Source organism: Salmo trutta, chromosome 27 (genome assembly GCF_901001165.1).
Source record: "Salmo trutta chromosome 27, fSalTru1.1, whole genome shotgun sequence".
Taxonomy (NCBI): Eukaryota; Metazoa; Chordata; class Actinopteri; order Salmoniformes; family Salmonidae; genus Salmo; species Salmo trutta.
This window is the reverse complement of record NC_042983.1, coordinates 22,997,661-23,016,435: the sequence shown is the minus strand read 5'-3', so window position 1 is coordinate 23,016,435 and position 18,775 is coordinate 22,997,661. Positions and strand designations below refer to the sequence as shown.

At 45.7% G+C, this 18,775-nt stretch overlaps 1 protein-coding gene across 12 annotated transcripts in view; it reads right to left on the bottom strand.

Moving 5' to 3' along the window:
* ncor2 (nuclear receptor corepressor 2) overlaps positions 1-18,775 on the bottom strand; it is a 202,442-nt gene that overhangs the window by 14,679 nt on the left and 168,988 nt on the right. For 9 of the 12 annotated variants that reach the window (XM_029717277.1, XM_029717284.1, XM_029717287.1 and 6 more), the window contains 13 exons: positions 13,481-13,617; positions 13,220-13,370; positions 12,981-13,088; positions 12,715-12,818; positions 9,768-9,918; positions 4,217-4,342; positions 4,033-4,110; positions 3,672-3,916; positions 3,202-3,547; positions 1,142-1,372; positions 716-967; positions 449-601; positions 21-314 (listed from right to left, as the gene is read on the bottom strand). In XM_029717277.1, the coding sequence (XP_029573137.1) occupies positions 21-314; positions 449-601; positions 716-967; positions 1,142-1,372; positions 3,202-3,547; positions 3,672-3,916; positions 4,033-4,110; positions 4,217-4,342; positions 9,768-9,918; positions 12,715-12,818; positions 12,981-13,088; positions 13,220-13,370; positions 13,481-13,617 (2,376 nt within the window). The remainder of the gene's footprint in view (positions 1-20; positions 315-448; positions 602-715; positions 968-1,141; positions 1,373-3,201; positions 3,548-3,671; positions 3,917-4,032; positions 4,111-4,216; positions 4,343-9,767; positions 9,919-12,714; positions 12,819-12,980; positions 13,089-13,219; positions 13,371-13,480; positions 13,618-18,775) is intronic. The other 3 variants (XM_029717278.1, XM_029717285.1, XM_029717288.1) reach the window with 3 other exon arrangements.

Genomic DNA, 18,775 nt, shown 5'->3' with positions numbered 1-18,775 from the left:
GTGTCTAGATCTTTACACACCTGGTCTCCAGATGGGGGCATGTTCCACGTTGCCATGAGAGATCCCCTTCTCTCTGTCCCGGTCCCGCTCTCTCTCCCGCTCTCTGTCTCGCTGTCTCTCACGATCCCGCTCTCTCTCCTGCTCCCGGTCTCTCTCTCTCTCGCGGTCTCTCTCTCTCTCACGGTCTCTCTCTCTCTCACGGTCTCTCTCTCTCTCACGGTCTCTCTCTCTCTCACGGTCTCTCTCGCGGTCCCGCTCTCGTTCGCGGTCAGTAGATGGTGTGCCGTGCTGCTTGCTCATGTGTTGTGGCCCAACTACAGCAAAGGAGAGACACAAACAAAACACACACAGATGAGTCAGTCACACAGCAACCTTTTCAAACACAGACAACTCCTCTGTTCCCAGGCCGCTGGCTGGTGTGTAGAGTACAGTACAGTCCAGTTAGTACCTGGTGAGATGGGGGAGGTGTTGTAAGGCCGGCTGGGGAAGCCTCCCTGGCCCCCGGGGATGTAAGTGATGCGGTCCATGGGGGAGCCGGAAGACCCTGCAGAGGGAGGGACTAGGACAGGTAAGTGTGGCACCTGAGACAGATCGATGATCCCTGGGGAAGAGAAGGCAAGAAGAACACTAGTCAAAACTACATTACACTACACCTGTCCAGCTAGGTCTCCTTTCTGTGTGCGTGTGTTTGCACTGTGACAAGAGTGAGGCTTACCGCGTGGGGCAGCAGAGTAGGGCATTTGGAGGGGCTGGTCCCGTGGCGAGAGCCCCCTCAGCAGGTCTGAGCGCTGGGCAGCCATAGCGGCAGCTGCAGGCCACTGGTGCATCTGCTGGGAGGTGATGTAGTCGTTGAGCAGCGTCTGGCGGTTCTCCAGGGCTGCTGTGTCGGGGAAGCCCCGGATCAGGTAGGGGTAGGGGTGAGGGTAGCCAGGGTTAGGGGCCAGGTGGCGAGGCAGGTAGTAGGCTGATAAATGGGGAGGAAGACAAAGAGATGCCATCATATTGTGCCATTATATCAAGTCCCATAATCCCTCCCCTAAACCACATCCTTTCAACAGACAGAAAGAGGAGTTATTTAAGGAGCTCCTCTGTAGTGTACTGTACAGTGGACACAAGAATGGACCAGCCATGTACTATGTACCTGGGTCGATGGGGATGCCCTGACGCAGGGAGGCAGGATCAAAGGATAGGGGGATCTGTCCTCGGTACACGTCGGCCCCCAGACCCTGCAGCAGACGCTCGTACGACGCCAGGGACGCCTGTTGTTGTTGGGCCTGCTGCTCGGCAACGCCCGGCAGGGGTGACTTGCCGGAGCTCATCTCCCGAGGGGTGGGTGTGGCCTTGCGCTCCTGAGGCTGGTTCTTATTGGAGCCTGGACCACACAGAGAGGAGAGATGGGAGAGAGCAGGATGCTTTGGAAAACACACACACACACACTGTGGCCTTCATATTAGGTATGCAAACACTTGGGGAGAGCAACTCAACCCAGGGCAAAAAACTACCAATGCATCTCAATCAGACAAGCTAGGAACAGACAGGAAGGAATGTTTAAACTTTTTAACGTTGGGATCCTTAATGTAAAGAAAAATCCAAAACTAAAATCTCAGTGCAGTTATCACAAAACATATATTTTTTGCGTATAGCTTAACTCGTCAATAGGCTTTAAAGTCCTGGGGAAAATTGTGTAATTTAAATAAATCCAGAGGAAGAGGTGAACTTTAGGCTACTTTGGTGAATTTGTGAGGCATGCAAGACAAGACATTGCGAGATACAGATTACCAAGACATTCTTTCTGCCTGCCCCCTCCTCTCTCTCCCTCACGCTGGCTCGCCTGCTCGTGCTCTTCATTAATTACATTTACATTTTAGCCATTTAGCAGACGCTCTTATCCAGAGCGACTTACAGTAGTGAATGCATACATTTCATAATTTTATTTTCCGTATTGGTCCCCCGTGGGAATTGAACCCACAACCCTGGCGTTGCAAACACCATGCTCTACCAACTGAGCCACACGGGACCATTAACCACCATTAATGATGCGAGTGTGTGTTCAGTCTTCAGTCTGTTACATGTAAAATATCCTGGCCTATATATTGATGATAGGCCCTGCTTTACTGAAGTTGCGAGACATTACAGGCCACAAAATGGCAAGATAAAGCATTCCATTGCGAGATACAGCTTTTGATTGCCGATAAATAGGCCTAGTGCACGGTTGTGACTGTCTGGCTGGTGACTGACCTACCTATACTGATAGATAGGCCTAGTGCACGGTTGTGACTGTCTGGCTGGTGACTGACCTACCTATACTGATAGATAGACCTAGTGCACGGTTGTGACTGTCTGCCTGGTGACTGACCTACCTATACTGATAGATAGGCCTAGTGCACGGTTGTGACTGTCTGGCTGGTGACTGACCTACCTATACTGATAGATAGACCTAGTGCACGGTTGTGACTGTCTGGCTGGTGACTGACCTACCTATACTGATAGATAGGCCTAGTGCACGGTTGTGACTGTCTGGCTGGTGACTGACCTACCTATACTGATAGATAGACCTAGTGCACGGTTGTGACTGTCTGCCTGGTGACTGACCTACCTATACTGATAGATAGACCTAGTGCACGGTTGTGACTGTCTGGCTGGTGACTGACCTACCTATACTGATAGATAGACCTAGTGCACGGTTGAGACTGTCTGCCTGGTGACTGACCTACCTATACTGATAGATAGACCTAGTGCACGGTTTGACCGTCTGCCTGGTGACCAAACTACTTATATTGTGCCCCTCCCTCTCTCTCCGCCCCTCGCTAGCTCGCTGTAAAAGATGCGAGTGTTTGTGTTCTCGGAAGTACGGAAACTAATCAGTCTCCTTCGTTCCAAAAATACTCAATCTTAGGGAGTTTATCTTTACACTCAGAAATGGGACTCGACACCGGGAGTCGAGGAATCAATGATTTTGGAGTCAATATCTCCATCATTGCTAACAGTTGGAAAAATGTCAGAGAAAAGCAAGTGACAGCAGCGAAGTCCTGTATGGCAATACTTAACCATCTGAAAGGGAGACAAAACTGTTGCTGGCAGCTGCATTGTGAATTCACAACAGAAAACCCATAATAAAATGGCTGTTTAAACTTTAAGAAAATGTTTCCATTTGTCACATCCCTGTGACAGTGTACAGTCAGGTCTGAGTGTGTGACATACCTTCATGCTGCCGCTGGCCTGACAGGGGGGATCCTCGGTGAGAAGGTCCAGGGTAGGGAGACCTTATGCCGCCCTTGTGTTCCTCGTAGCCCACAGGGCTGTGGTGAGCCTTACCACCCTGCTCACCCCCCATTGCCAGGGGCGAGGATCGAGCCATGGAGCTGGCCGTGTTGACCACAGTGCTGGGACGGCCCTTAGGACCCTCCTCGTAGCGGCCCCGCTGCTCGGGTCCCCGCATCTCCAGGTGGGAGGGCATGCCGTAGTGGGAGCGTGGGGAGCTGGCGATTATGGAACGAACGTCGTGCCCCTTCCTTGAGCTACCCTGCTCCTGCTTCATAGGAGTGCCCTGAAAAAAAGAATGAAAAATACTGAATCTTTCTACCAACAATAGAGACTTTTGTTGCTTTTTTATTTTCCTGAAGCACTGTGCACTGACACGCAGTGCATCTACAGTGTGGCATTCCACTCACCTGTGCTATGACGCCCTCTTTGCCAGCCTTGGGCATCATCATGCCTTCGGGCATCAGTCGGAGCTCCTCTCTGGGGATGAGGTGGATGGATCGGCCCCCCTCCTTCACTGTGGGCACAATGGCCTCTCGACCCTTCATGGGTTCAGACATCTGGCCAGTCCCTCGGGACGGGGAGCCCTCTCTCTTCATCTGCTTGGCCTCCCGCCTCATGTAGCCATCCTGGATGTCTAGGTGACGGGGGATACCTGGGGGGAGGAGAGGAGGAACAATCACACAGGAGTTACAAACTTCACGAGCCATTGTGCAACTAGGTGAGGTGACCATACCCTGATGGAATAAAAGAGTGGGTCTATTTGTTTACCCTGTGAAATGGAACCACGGATGTGGTGGGTTGGGTGTGGGTTGTCTCTCTCGTGAGATATGGCTCTGCCTATCAGACCTGAAGTAGGGGTCGAAGTGAAGAAAGAATAGCATTGGTTACCTCATTGTAGTCTACATAAAGTACATGCTAGAGCTGTTAGAAGGTAGCTGACTCCTAAACTTACCCTCACAGTTAGCTGCAGACAGTGTCTCCCTCATGGGCAACCCCCTGACATCATAGGGGCGCTTCAGCCCCAAGATCTCCCCAGGCTGGCCCCGGCCGTCATCTTTAGGGTTCTGAGAGGGTGGGCCTGAGGAGAACACACCACAAATAACTGTCAACAGAAGAACAGGGATAGTCCACCTAGAAATACCAAGCATCAGAGGGCATTGAGGGGTGGTTTTTACTCTTCAGAAAGTAGTCATACCCTTCAACTTATTTCACATTTTGTTGTGTTACAGCCTGAATTCAAAATGGATTCAATAGATTTTTTTCTCACCCACCTACACACAACACCCCATAATGAAAACGTATTGAAAATTACAGAAATATCTCAATTACATAAGTATTCACACCACTGAGTCAAAACTTTGAAGAAGCGACTTTGGTGGCGATTACAGCTTTGACTCGTCTTGGGTATGTCTGTACCAGCTTTGCACATCTGGATTTGGGGATTCTCTCTCATTCTTCCTTGCAGATTTTCTCAAGCGCCGTTAAGATAGATGGGGAGCGGTAGTGAACAACAATCTTCAAGTCTTTCCAAAGATTTTCAATGGGATTCAAGTCTGGGCTTTAGATGGGCCACTGAAGGGCTTTCACATTCTTGTTCTGAAGATTTTCCAGCATTGCTTTGGGTGTATGCATGGGGTCATTATCTTGTTGGATCTTAAATCTTCTCCCCAGTCTAAGGCTGTTTGCACGGAAGGACTTTCCTGTATTTGGCTCCATATAGGTGTGCTACATTCTAAATCATGTCCAAATAATTGAATTGGCCACAAGTGGACTCCAATCAAGTTGTAGTGAGATCTCAAGGATGATCAAAGGAAATTGAATGTGAATACAAAGGGGTGTGAATACTTTCCGAATGCACTGTAAGTTTTCAGACCCCTTCCCTTTTCCCACATTTTGTTATGTTACAGCCTTATTCCAAAATGTATTCAATAAAAAAATATTCCTCAATATACACAGAATTCCCCATAGTGACAAAGCGAAAACAGGTTTTTAGAAAAAAACTTATTTACATACAGTACCAGTCAAAAGTTTGGACACTCATTTCAGGATTTATCATTATTATAATAGTGAAGACATCAAAACTATGAAATAACACATATGGAATCATGTAGTAACCAAAAAGGTGTTAAACAAATATATTTTTATTCAAAGTAGCCACCCTTTGCCTTGATTACAGCTTTGCACACTCTTGGCATTCTCTCAACCAGCTTCACAAGGTAGTCACCTGGAATGCATTTCAATGAACAGGTGTGCCTTGTTTGAGACAATCAGTTGTGTTGTGACAAGGTAGGGGTGGTATACAGAAGATATGGTCTTTTACCAAATAGAGCTAAGTCCATATTTAGGCAAGAACAGCTCAAATAAACAAAGAGAAAAGACACTCCGTCATCACTTTAAGACATGAAGGTCAGTCAAACCGGAAAATGTCAAGAACTTTAAAAGTTTCTTCAAGTGCAGTTGCAAAAACCATTAAGCGCTATGATAAAACTGGCTCTCATGAGGACCACCACAGGAAAGGAAGACCCAGTGTTACCTCCGCTGCAGAGGATAAGTTAATTAGAGTTACCAGCCTCAGAAATTGCAGCCCAAATAAATGCTTCAATAAGTTAATTTAACAGACATCTCAACATCAACTTTTCAGAGGAGACTGCGTGAATAAGGCCTTCATGGTCAAATTACTGCAAAGAAACCACTACTAAAGGACACCATTAAGAAGAAGAGACTTGCTTGGGCAAAGAAACACGAGCAATGGACATTATACCGGTAGAAATCTGTCCTTTGGTCTGATGAGTCCAAATTTGAAATTTTTGGTTCCAACCGCCATGTCTTTGTGAGACACAGAGTAGATGAACGGATGATCTCTGTATGTGTGGTTCCCACCGTGAAGCATGGAGGAGATGTGCTGGTGAAATGGTCTGTGATTTATTTAGAATTCAAGGCATACTTAACCAGCATGACTACCACATTATTCTGCAGCGATAAGCCATCCCATCTGGTTTGCTCTTAGTGGGACTATCATTTGTTTTTCAACAGGACAATGACCCAACACACCTCCAGGCTGTGTAAGGGCTATTTGACCAAGAAGGAGAGTGATGGAGTGCTGCATAAGATGATCTGGCCTCCACAATCACCCGAACTAAACCCATTTGAGATGGTTTGGGATGAGTTGGACCGCAGAGTGTAGAAAAATCAGCCAACAAGTGCTCAGCATATGTGGGAACTGCTTCAAGACTGTTGGAAAAGCATTCCAGGTAAAGCTGGTTGAGAGAATGCAAAGAGTGTACAAAGCTGTCATCAAGGCAAAGGGTGGCTACTTTAAAGGATCTCAAATATGTTTTGATCTGTTTTACACTTTTTTTTGGTTACTACATGATTCCATATGCGTTATTTCATAGTTGTGATTCCTTCACTATTATTCTACAACGTAGAAAATAGTAAAATAAAGAAAAACCCTTGAATGAGTAGGTGTGTCCAAAATTTTGACTGGTACTGTAAGTATTCAGAACTTTTGATATGAGACTCGAAATTGAGCTCAGGTGCATCCTGTTTCCATTCATCCTTGAGATGTTTCTACAACTTGATTGAAGTTCACCTGTGGTAAATTCAATTGATTGGACATGATTTGGAAAAGCACATACCTGTGTCCCAAAGTTGACAGTGCATATCAGAGCAAAAACCAAGCCATGAGGTCGAAGGAATTGTCCGTTGAGCTTTGAGACAGGATTGTGTCGAGGCAGAGATCTGGGCAAGGGTACCAAAAAATGTCTGCAGCATTGAAGGTCCCCATGAACACAGTGGCCTCCATAATTCTTAAATGGAAGAAGTTTGGAACCACCAAGACTCTTACTAGAGCTGGCCGCCTGGCCAAACTGAGCAATCAGGGGAGAAGGGCTTTGGTCAGGGAGGTGACAAAGAACCCGATGGTCACTCTGACAGAGCTCCAGAGGGCCTCTGTGGAAATGGGACAACCTTCCAGAATTTCAACCATCTCTGCAGCATTCCACCAAATCAGGTCTTTATGGTAGAGTGGCCAGACGGAAGCCACTCCTCAGTAAAAGGCACATGACAAATTGCTTGGAGTTTGCCAAAAGGAACCTAAAGAACTTTCAGACCATGAGAAACACGATTCTCTGGTCTGATGAATCCAAGATTGAACATTTTGGCCTGAATGCCAAGCGTCACGTCTGGAGGAAACCAGGCACCTGGCCAAAACCATCCCTACAGTGAAGCATGGTGGTGACAGCATCATGCTGCGTTTATTTTTTTCAGTGGCAGGGACTGAAAGACTAGTCAGGAAAGATGAACCTAGCAAAGTGCAGACAAATCCTTGATGAAAACCTGCTCCAGAGCATTCAGGTCTTCAGACTGGAACGAACGTTCACCTTTCAACTGGACAACAACCCGAAGCACACACCCAAGACAACGCAGGAGTGGCTTCGGGACAAGTCTCTGAATGTCCTTGAGTGGCCCAGCCAGAGCCCGGACTTGAACCCAATCAAACTGGAGAGAGCTGAAAATAGCTGTGCAGCGATGCTCCCATCCAACCTGACAGAGCATGAGAGGATCTGCAGAGAAAAACACGAGAAACTCCCCAAATAAAGGTGTGCCAAACTTGTAGTGTCATACCCAAGAAGACTCGAGGCTGTAATCGCTGCCAAATGTGCTTCAACAAAGTACTGAGTAAAGGGTCTGAATACTTACATAAATGTGAAATTTCCGTTTTTGTTTTGTTATCCACTTGCTAAAATTTCTAAAAAGCTGTTTTTGCTTTTTCATTATGGGGTATTGTGTGTAGATTGATGAAGGGGAAAAAAATATTGAATCAATTTTAGGATAAGGCCAGACAAAATTGATTCACTGTTTAACAGATTTCCCCCCAGAAAAGTGGCGTGATTGAGCGAATAAATACAAAATAAATAAACATTAAGTGATAAGGAATAACAGAACTTTACCACATTGTCCTAGGGGGCACTTGTGCAGGCTCTAGGCCTAATGTGAGCTTCAAGAGTTAACTTACTCCATGTGAAAACCTACACTATGTTTCTTAAAAAGAAAGCAGATGTTACAATGTTGTTATAACCATGATAAATGAAACACAATGGGAAGTATAACTTGTATAAAATGTTGATGTATAATAATGAATTCATTACCTGAATGCATCTCTATAGCCTATAAGCATTAACAAATTATTCATACAAATATGATTAGGCCTCTCAGACTAGGCCTGGTAGAAAGAGGGTCAACCAAGTTAGGTCTGCCAAATTAACGTAGCATTGTAAAAAATACATAAATCCAGCCTAGAGTATAGCCTATCATCATCAAAATAAAAAAAAATGTTTATAACATGTACAATTTGAAGCATCAATCTATATAGAGCAAGCTTGACTAAATTCCAGCCCAGTAACTTTGCTCACCGCATTCTCCTTTGACTGTCTCGTCTGGCTGCCACGAAAAGCCCTCACCTTGGAGACAGTCGATCACATCATTGTGGAGCTGCTGATCTGCATGAAGTGTGTGCGTGCCACTGGCCATGCACTTTGCTGGACATGCTAGCTATTCTCGGCGACACATCACTTCAAACGCATTCCATCTTGGTGTTATCGGTTGGCCTACAACTACTGGTAGTACTGGCAAAATGTAAGTTATGAATAGCAAATCACCATACAGCTGACACTTCGATTTCAATCATTTTGACTTCAATTTGGCCGTCCAAAATACTATCAGCTTGCACTGCGTCTTTGCTGATGAATGCCCTGATCTCTGGCCAGTCAACTGGTTAAATGACATTGTTGTTTCGTATATTAATCGTTTTTAATAGATCTGAAAATGATGCATGAACCATGAATTTAACCGACTGTTTGTTTATAATGAGGGACGTCCCACATTAAACCCGGGACAGATAAATAGTAGGAATTTGCGCTGGCTTCAGCCATGACGGCATGAGAGAGAAATGAAACATCTGGACGTCGCTTGCAGGTGCGTGTGTGTTTCAATGCCCAATCCGAGGCTCAAACATGATCTGAGGCTGTTTGGTCTGTTGCGCATCAACTTGGGAAAGCCTCAAGGGAGAGCAGACAGTGTATTAGAAACAAAGCGCTGCATATATTGCCCAAAAAATAACACATCTGATTTTTTTACTTTTTTTTTTGCAAGGTGTGGAAAAAAGTAAGGCGGGGCATCCGTTAAACAGTAATTCAACTTCATCTGGCCTACGGCTGTTACGTAACAAAATGTGGGAAAAGTGAAGGGGTCTGAATACTTTCCGAATGCACTGTATGTAAATTTGATATGTCATTTTCAATAAACTTGCAAAAATTTCTAAAAACATGTTTTCCCTTAGTCATTATGGGGTATTGTGTGTAGATGGATGAGGAAAAACAATACATTTTAAATTCAGGCTGTAACAACAAAATGTGTAATAAGTCAATGGGGTACGAATACTTTCTGAAGGCATTGTAAGTAAATGAAGTAACACAGCGTTTCTAGAAGGTTAGAGTACTGACGGTCATAGGTGAGGATGTGTCCACTGATGCCCTCGTAGACCACGTGTCCTTTGGACAGGAGCTCATCCCGCTCCCTCTCGGCTCTGCTGGGGCTGTCATCTGTGATCAGACGGGTTATGGTCCCCTTGTACAGCACGTCTGCCGGGGTGCCCTGTGGAGGGAGTGGGACAGACATAGGAACAACACTCAATCATCTCACAAGATACAGAGGGCATCAGTTAAACAGATTTCATTAGTCGTTGTTGTAAGATGTACAGTACCAGTCAAAAGTTTGGACACACCTACTCATTCAAAGTTCTCTTTATTTTTATTATTTTCTACATTGTAGAATAGTGAAGACATAAAAACTATGAAATAACACATGGAATCATGTAGGATCCAAAAAAGTTTTAAACAAATCAAAATATATTTTATATTTGAGATTCTTCAAAGTAGCCAAACTTTTCTTGGTGACAGCTTTGCACATTCTTGGCATTCTCTCAACCAGCTTCACCTGGGATGCTTTTCCAACAGTCTTGAAGGAGTTCCCACATATGCTGAGCACTTGTTGGCTGCTTTTTCTTCACTCTGCGGTCCAACTCATGGGTGATTGTGGAGGCCAGGTCATCTGATACAGTACTCATCACTCTCCTTCTTGGTCAAATAGCCCTTACACAGCCTGGAGGTGTTTTGGGTCATTGTCCTGTTGAAAAACAAATGGATAGTCCCACTAAGCACAAACCAGATGGGATGGCGTATCGCTGCAGAATACTGTAGTAGCCATGCTGGTTAAGTGTGCCTTGAATTCTAAATAAATCACAGACAGTGTCACCAGCAAAGCACCCCCACACCATCACACCTCCTCCTCCGTGCTTCACGGTGGGAACCACACATGCGGAGATCATCCGTTCAGCTACTCTGTCTCTCACAAAGACACTGGTTGGAACCAAAAATCTCAAATTTGGACTCATCAAAGCAAAGGACAGATTTCCACCGGTCGAATGTTCATTGCTCGTGTTTCTTTGCCCAAGCAAGTCTCTTCTTATTGGTGTCTTTTAGTAGTGGTTTCTTTGAAGCAATTCGACCAGACCTGATTCACGCAGTCTCCTCTGAACAGTTGATGTTGAGATGTGTCTGTTACTTGAACTCTGTGAAGCATTTATTTGGGCTGCAATCTGAGGTGCAGTTAACTCTAATGAACTTATCCTCTGAAGCAGAGGTAACTCTGGGTCTTCCTTTCCTGTGGCGGTCCTCATGAGAGCCAGATTCATCATAGCGCTTGATGGTTTTTGCGAAGCACTTGAAGAAACTTCCAAAGTTCTTGAAATCCTCCGGATTGACTGACCTTCATGTCTTAATAAAGTAATGGAGTGTCGTTTTCTTTGCTTATTTGAGCCGTTCTAGCCATAATATGGACTTGGTCTTTTACCAAATAGGGCTATCTTCTGTATACCACCCCTACCTTCTACACCTGCATTACTTGCTGTTTGGGGTTTTAGGCTGGGTTTCTGTACAGCACTTCGTGACATCAGCTGATGAAAGAAGGGCTTTATAAACACATTTGATAGATTGATTGAAAACACAACTGATTGGCTCAAACACATTAAGGAAAGAAATTCCACAAACTTTTAACAAGGCACATCTGTTAATTGAAATTCATTCCAGGTGACTACCTCATGAAGCTGGTTGAGTGAACGCAAAGAGCGTGCAAAGCTGTAATTAAGGCAAAGGGTGACTACTTTGAAGAATCTCAAATATATTTTGATGTGTTTAACACTTTTTTGTTTCTATATGATTCCATGTGTTATTTCATAGTTTTGATGTCTTCACCCTTACTCTACAATGTAGAAAATAGTAAAAATAAAGAAAAACCCTGGAATGAGTAGGTGTCTCCAATCTTTTGACTGGTACTGTATATTTTTCCAGAATAAAATTTTTCATTGTGATAGCTCTGGTGAGCAAGATCATACGGAGTGTACATCATGCACTGATGCCACATAGTCACATAAGAATACAATTTGTGTCTCAGACAATAAGCCCCACAGACTCTGCAGTGCTAACACTAGGTGACAAAATGGCAGCAGCAGGTTTGGTCGGGGCTTTCTGTCATATCTCTGGCACACTTTGCTGTGAGTCATATTTCCGCCGTGGCCGCTGAGTGTTTATGTAAGCCTGCTGGGTGGCTGATAGAGAGCACACAAGGCTGTCATTGGAGCCTGATATGGAGTGTGGGAGGGGGAAGGGAGGGGGTGAAGAGGGACATGTGTTGCCCTAGATCACATTTCCTGTCTGTTGATTACAGCTCTTTCCAAAGAAAGGGGGTGTAGTGTAGTCAGGGGCCAGGGCATCTACCCCAGCATTCAACTTTATCAAGGGAGATGCGAGCGACACACCTGATACAACAAAGCCTTATCTGTAAACGCGCACGCACGCGTACACACACTTTCGCTCTGCCTAGCAGTCAGCTAAACAAACAAAGAAGGAGCAGGCTAACTTCCCCACCCGCTCTGGGCATATATAACATCACCCCATTTCAAGGCCAGTTGGCCGAGGCAGATATTACAGTAGGCTGAGGACTGTGCATATCAGTGATGGGGCTTAGTGAGTGGAGAATAAACAGATAAATAAAGTAGAGAACAGACGTGGTACAGTGTGTACCTGTTGCTAGGGCGACAGGGAGCAGTCAGAGCCACGATAATGTCACACCAGGCAGGATCAGCAGGGAGATCCTGCCTGCCTGCAGCCCCAGCCTTTACCCTGCCTTGCCTGAACACTATCTGAGCCTGACTAACTTTCCAGCCTGGGGTCATGACCTCTCAACACGTCTATGTCGTTGTCCTTGTTTCATTTGGAGGCATACAATAAACAGTCCGGTGAGACTTTTAGGTCAAAGCTGATAAAGTCATGATAATAAATAAGGCACAGTAAGCAGAAGCACATAGTGCTGTGGTCAGTGTGTTGCTCTTACCTGGGTGATGGAGCCTCCCCGGTAGGAGATGGGGGAGTCCTGGTGCACTCTGGTCCCTGGGATGCCCTTTGTGATGCTGCCCCCCTGCACTGCTGGCAAAGACCCTGCAAATTCAACACATCCAGGAGCAGAGTCAGGGCTTTATATTGGCATAGACATCTGTTTATGTACCAATAACAGAGAAGAGAATCCGTATAAGCAGAGAGCAGTGTACACTTGGTGCCCAACATCGAAGGGGTGTGGAATGTATCTAGTTATGAACTCACCACGTCCAGCGTTGGCATCATGGGGCATCCCCTGCGTGGACAGGTTCTCTGCCTGGGATGACGGGCACCGCGGGGACAGCTGCTCCTGCTTCACCACCGGGTAGGGACCTGGTGTGTGTGTGTGAGTCAGAGAGGGACAGAGTGAGACAAGAGCAGAGAGAAGAGAGAGTGTCAATGGAGAAAGCCCAGGACACCCAAACTCTACAATTGAAGGTTAGGGTAAGAAGAAGGCAACTCACCAGCAAACCAAGGCTGGGAGTGCTGCACCCACTCCAGACACTTGGACTCACCCACTTTCCTCTGATCCATCCAGGACAAACCCATCTGTGCAGGGGGCATCTTCCCATGGTCCATCCCGTGAGCCGGGCTATGCAGCTGCACTGGGGTGCCCTGCGAACCACACAACAACAGTGAGCATGGTGAACGGCAACACTCAATTCACTTTCACAATAACTCAACATCTAATGGGTGCTATGGCTCTCTCGAGTAGTGTCCTATACCTGTGTGATAGACCCCCCTGGCTTGTTGGAGGAGATGAGAGGGGGTGGCTCTGGCATATGGAGGGGGAGCACCGCTGCCAATCTGGCACCATCCTGCTGCAGACCAGGGGGCCCAGAGTGGCCAGCCTGCTGGAAAGCTGAGAGCAAAGACAGAAATATACTTTAAAAATATAGACATGGCAGTTTAGGGAAGCAAAGTAGGGTTGGCTAAGAATAGCACAGAGCAAGGAGGCATAACAATGAAATGGGAGATGAGACTTGAACTGGAATAGAAGAGATGAGGGTCTGATGATGGGAATAGGGAGGGATGACGGTTTGACTAGAGGGAATAATAGTAAGGTAGGGAAGGTCTGGGGAATAGAGAGGGGTTGTAGTGGGACAGTGGACAGTCAAAGCACTTCTCACTCACATGGCTCTCAGATATCTCAATTCTTATTAGCTAATACCCGTCACGTGATCGGGTCCTTCTCACAGGCATCTCAGCTAAGATGTAGGCTACAAGTGAAGACAGACACATCGGGGACACAACTGCGCGGATGCTTCTTATCAAATTCCGAGGCGCATATTGAATATATCCATCCACATTTGGCCTACAGTACTTTTCGTCAGCCAACAAGATGAGTAGGCCTTACAAACAGCAAAAGCTATAGCCTATGACAATGCACTATCCCCCATAGTACAAAAGTTTACCTATTCAATTGGTCAACTTGTCCTTCTGTGCAAGAAATAAATATTCCAAACATACTCTGGGACAGTTGGGAAAGGGTGATACCTAGTCAGCTGTACAACTGAATGCCTTCAACTGAAATGTGTCTCCCGCATTTGACCCAACCCCTCTGAATCAGAGGTGCGGGGGGATGCCTTAATCGACATCCACGTCTTCGGCGCCCGGGGAACACTGGGTTAACTGCCTTGCTCAGGGGCAGAACGACAGATTTTTACCTCGTCAGCTCTGGGATTCGATCCAACCTTTCGGTTGCTGGCCCAACGCTCTAACCACTAGGCTAGCTGCCACTAGGCTAGGCTACCTTGTGGGATGCGATAGATCCCAAATTAATACAACCACTAGCATCAAAAAACCTGTGTCTGATGCAAACAATCAGAACGTTAATCTTAAAATGTTGATAAACTATAAGGCTATTTCTATTTCTTGACATTATTTGTGCAGCAATGCGCACACGGCAGTAGGATATAAGCGCGAATGTTCCAAAATGCAATCAATTAGCAGCAAAACACTGTTCTCCAAAGTGACCGCAAACGCGATTATGCATGTAATTCTTTATTATAGAAGTAGCATTTTTATGGTGAAAATTATCTTCCCCAAACTTGAAACTCACATGCCGCCTATGTATGCCAGTTAGGCTCTACAGTGGTCGTAAAGCGGATTAATGTGCTTAATTTTAAGAAGTTTTGGCCACTTTAGTTGTGATACAAACCTTATCAAAACATATAGGCCTATGGGCTAGGCCAGTGGTTCCGAAACTTTTTATAGTCCCGTACCCTTTCAAACATTCAACCTCCAGCTGCGTACCCCCTCTCGCACTCACAAATGTTGTTTTTTGCCATCATTGTAAGCCTGCCACACTATACGATACATTTATTAAACATAAGAATGAGTGTGAGTTTTGTCACAAGAAGGCCAGCATCCTGGAGTCGCCTTCATTGTTGACGTTGAGACTGGTGTTTTGAGAGTACTATTTAAAGAAGCTGCCAGTTGAGGACTTGTGGCGTCTTTCTCAAACTAGACACTCTAATGTACTTGTCCTCTTGCTCAGTTGTGCACCGGAGCCCCCCACTCCTCTTTCTATTCTGGTTAGAGCCAGTTTGCGCTGTTCTGTGAAGGGAGCAGTATGCAGCATTGTACGAGATCTTCAGTTTCTTGGCAATTTCTCGCATGGAATAGCCTTCATTTCTCAGAACAAGAATAGACTGTCTAGTTTCAGAAGAAAGTTAATTGTTTCTGGCATTTTGAGCCTGTAATCGAACCCATAAGAACTGATGCTCCAGATACTGAACTAGTCTAAAAGGACAGCTTCTTTAATCAGGACAACAGTTTGCAGCTGTGCTAACATATTGCAAAAGGGTTTTCTAATGATCAATTAGCATTTTAAAATGATAAACTTGGTTCCAAGATGGCGTAGCAGTCGGACGTTTGTTTTGTCTTGTCCCGTGGAATTTTTGTTTACCTTGTTTTTATTTTGTATATATTTTAGTCTCACTTTCCATCTACGGACTGAATATACTCTCCTTCAACCCGCCTCACCCAATGTGGTACGGATCTGCTATTTTTAGACTTTAGAACCGGAACCCCCATCAGAAGCTAGCCAGCTAACTAGCAGTCAGTTAGTCACTTCTAGCGTTCTTCACCGTTAACTCGGACACCAGCAAGCCTAAGCTCGGTCAATACCTGCTAGCTGCAATCCGACTGGCTACTCCTGGATAACGTCTCTGGCCCAAAGCAAGCACCAGTTAGACTCGAGCTAGACCCATCTCCCGGCAAGCCGAGGAGGTCCACCAGCCAATTATTGGGCTACAATACTTCTTTTGCCAATTGGCCTGGACCTTTCACTGCCGACACGGAGCCCTGCTGATCCATCACGACTGGTCTGCCAACGTATTCATCCGAAGTAGTTTCAATAGGCTCTTCCGTTGCGATGTCACCGAAGGCCTATCTGCAAGCCCCGGTCCGCTAGCCGTCTGAATCGCCGTGTCTCCAGCTTGCCTAGCGTAGTTGAGACTACTAAATCGGCTCCCTGACTCACCTATTGCTACTCATTGGACCCTATGGTTACTCGGCTACACATGCCTCTCCCTAATGTCAATATGCCTTGTCTATTGCTGTTATGGTTAGTGATTGTTGTCTTATTTTACTGTAGAGACCCCCAGCCCTGCTCAATATGCCTTAGATAGCCTTTTTGTCCCACCCCCTACACATGCGGTGACCTCACCTGGCTTAACTGGTGCCTCTAGAGACAAAACCTCTCTCATCATCACTAAATGCCTAGGTTTACCTCCACTGTACTCACATTCTACCATACCCTTGTCTGTACATTAAGCCTTGAATCTATTCTTCCGCGCCCAGAAACCTGCTCCTTTTACTCTCTGTTCCAAGTGCACTAGACGACCAGTTCTTATAGCCTTTAGCCGTACCCTTACCCTACTCCTCCTCTGTTGATGTAGAGGTTAATCCAGGACTTGCAGTGCCTAGCACCACTCCCATTCCCCAGGCGCTCACATTTGTTGACTTCCGTAACCGTAAAAGCCTTGGTTTCATGCATGTTAACATCAGAAGCCTCCTCCCAAAGTTTGTTTTATTCACTGCTTCAGCACACTCTACAAACCCTGATGTCCTGGCTTAGGAAGGCCACCAAAAATCCTGAAATTTCCATCCCCAACTACAACATTTTCCAACAAGATAGAACTGCCAAAGGGGGCGGAGTTGCAATCTACTGCAGAGATCTGTCATACTATCCAGGTCTGTGCCCAAACAATTCGAGCTTCTACTTTTAAAAATCCAACTTTCCAGAAACAAGTCTCTCACCGTTGCCGCTTGTTATAGACCCCCCCTCAGCCCCCAGCTGTGCCCTGGACACCATATGTGAATTGAATGCCCCGCATCTATCTTCAGAGTTCGTACTGTTAGGTGACCTAAACTGGGATATGCTTAACGTCCCGTCCGTCCTACAATCTAAGCTAGATGCCCTCAATCTCACACAAATGATCAAGGAACCTACCAGGTACAACCTTAAATCTGTAACAACGGCCACCCTCTTAGATATCATCCTGACAAACTTGCCCTCTAAATACACCCCTGCTGTCTTCAACCAGGGTCTCAGCGATCACTGCCTGCGTCCGTAATGGGTCTGCGGTCAAACGACCACCCCTCATGACTGTCAAAAACTCTCTAAAACAGTTCAGTGAGCAGGCCTTTCTAATTGACCTGGCTCGGGTATCCTGGAAGGATATTGACCACATCCTGTCAGTAGAGGATGCATGGTTGCTCTTTAAAAGTGCTTTCCTCGCCATCTTAAATAAGCATGCCCCATTCAAAAAATGTAGAACTAAGAACAGATATAGCCCTTGGTTCACCACAGACTTGACCACCCTTAACCAGCACAAAAACATCCTGTAGCGTTGTGCATTAGCATCGAATAGCCCCCGCGATATGCAACTTTTCAGGTAAGTAAGGAACCAATATACACAGTCACTTAGGAAAGTTAAGCTAGCTTTTTCAAACAGAAATTTGCATAATGTAGCACTAAATCCAAAAAGTGTTGGGACACTAAAGTCCATGGAGAATAAGAGCACCTCCTCCCACCTGCCCACTGCACTGAGGCTAAGAAACACTGTTTACCACCGATAAATCTATGATAATCGATAATTTCAAGAAGCACTTTTCTACGGCTAACCATGCTTTCCACCTGACTACCTCTACCCCGGCCAACAGCTCTGCACCCCCTGCAGAAACTTGCCCAAGCCCCCCCCACCCCCCTTCACCCAAATCCAGACAGCTGATGTTATGAAAGAGCTGCAAAATCTGGATCCTTACAAATCAGCTGAGCTAGACAATCTGGACCCTCTCTTTTTAAAATTAACCTCCGAAATTGATGCAACCCCTATTACTAGCCTGATCAACTTCTCTTTCGTATCGTCTGAGATCCCCTAAGATTGGAAAGCTGCCGCGGTCATCCCCCTCTTCAAATGGGGATACACTCGAGACACAAACTGGTATAGACCTACAGTTGAAGTCAGAAGTCTACATAACACTTAGGTTGGATTTCTTGTTAACAAACTACAGTTTTGGCAAGTCGGTTAGGACATCTACTTTGTGCATGACAAGTAATTTTTCCAACAATTGTTTACAGACAGATCATTTCACTTATAATTCACTATCACAATTCCAGTGGGTCAGAAGCTTACATACACTAAGTTGACTGTGCCTTTAAACAGCATGGAAAATTCCAGAAAATGATGTAATGGCTTTAGAAGCTTCTGATAGGCTAATTGACATCATTTGAGTCAATTTGAGGTGTACCTGTTGATGTATTTCAAGGCCGACCTTCAAATTCAGTGCCTCTTTGCTTGACATCATGGGAAAACCAAAAGAAATCAGCCAAGACCTCAGAAAAAAAATTGTAGACCTCCACAAGTCTGGTTTATCCCTGGGAGCAATTTCCAAACGCCTGAAGGTACCACGTTCATCTGTATAAACAATAGTACGCAAGTATAAACACCATGAGACCACGCAGCCGTCATACCTCTCAGGAAGGAGACATGTTCTGTCTCCTAGAGAGG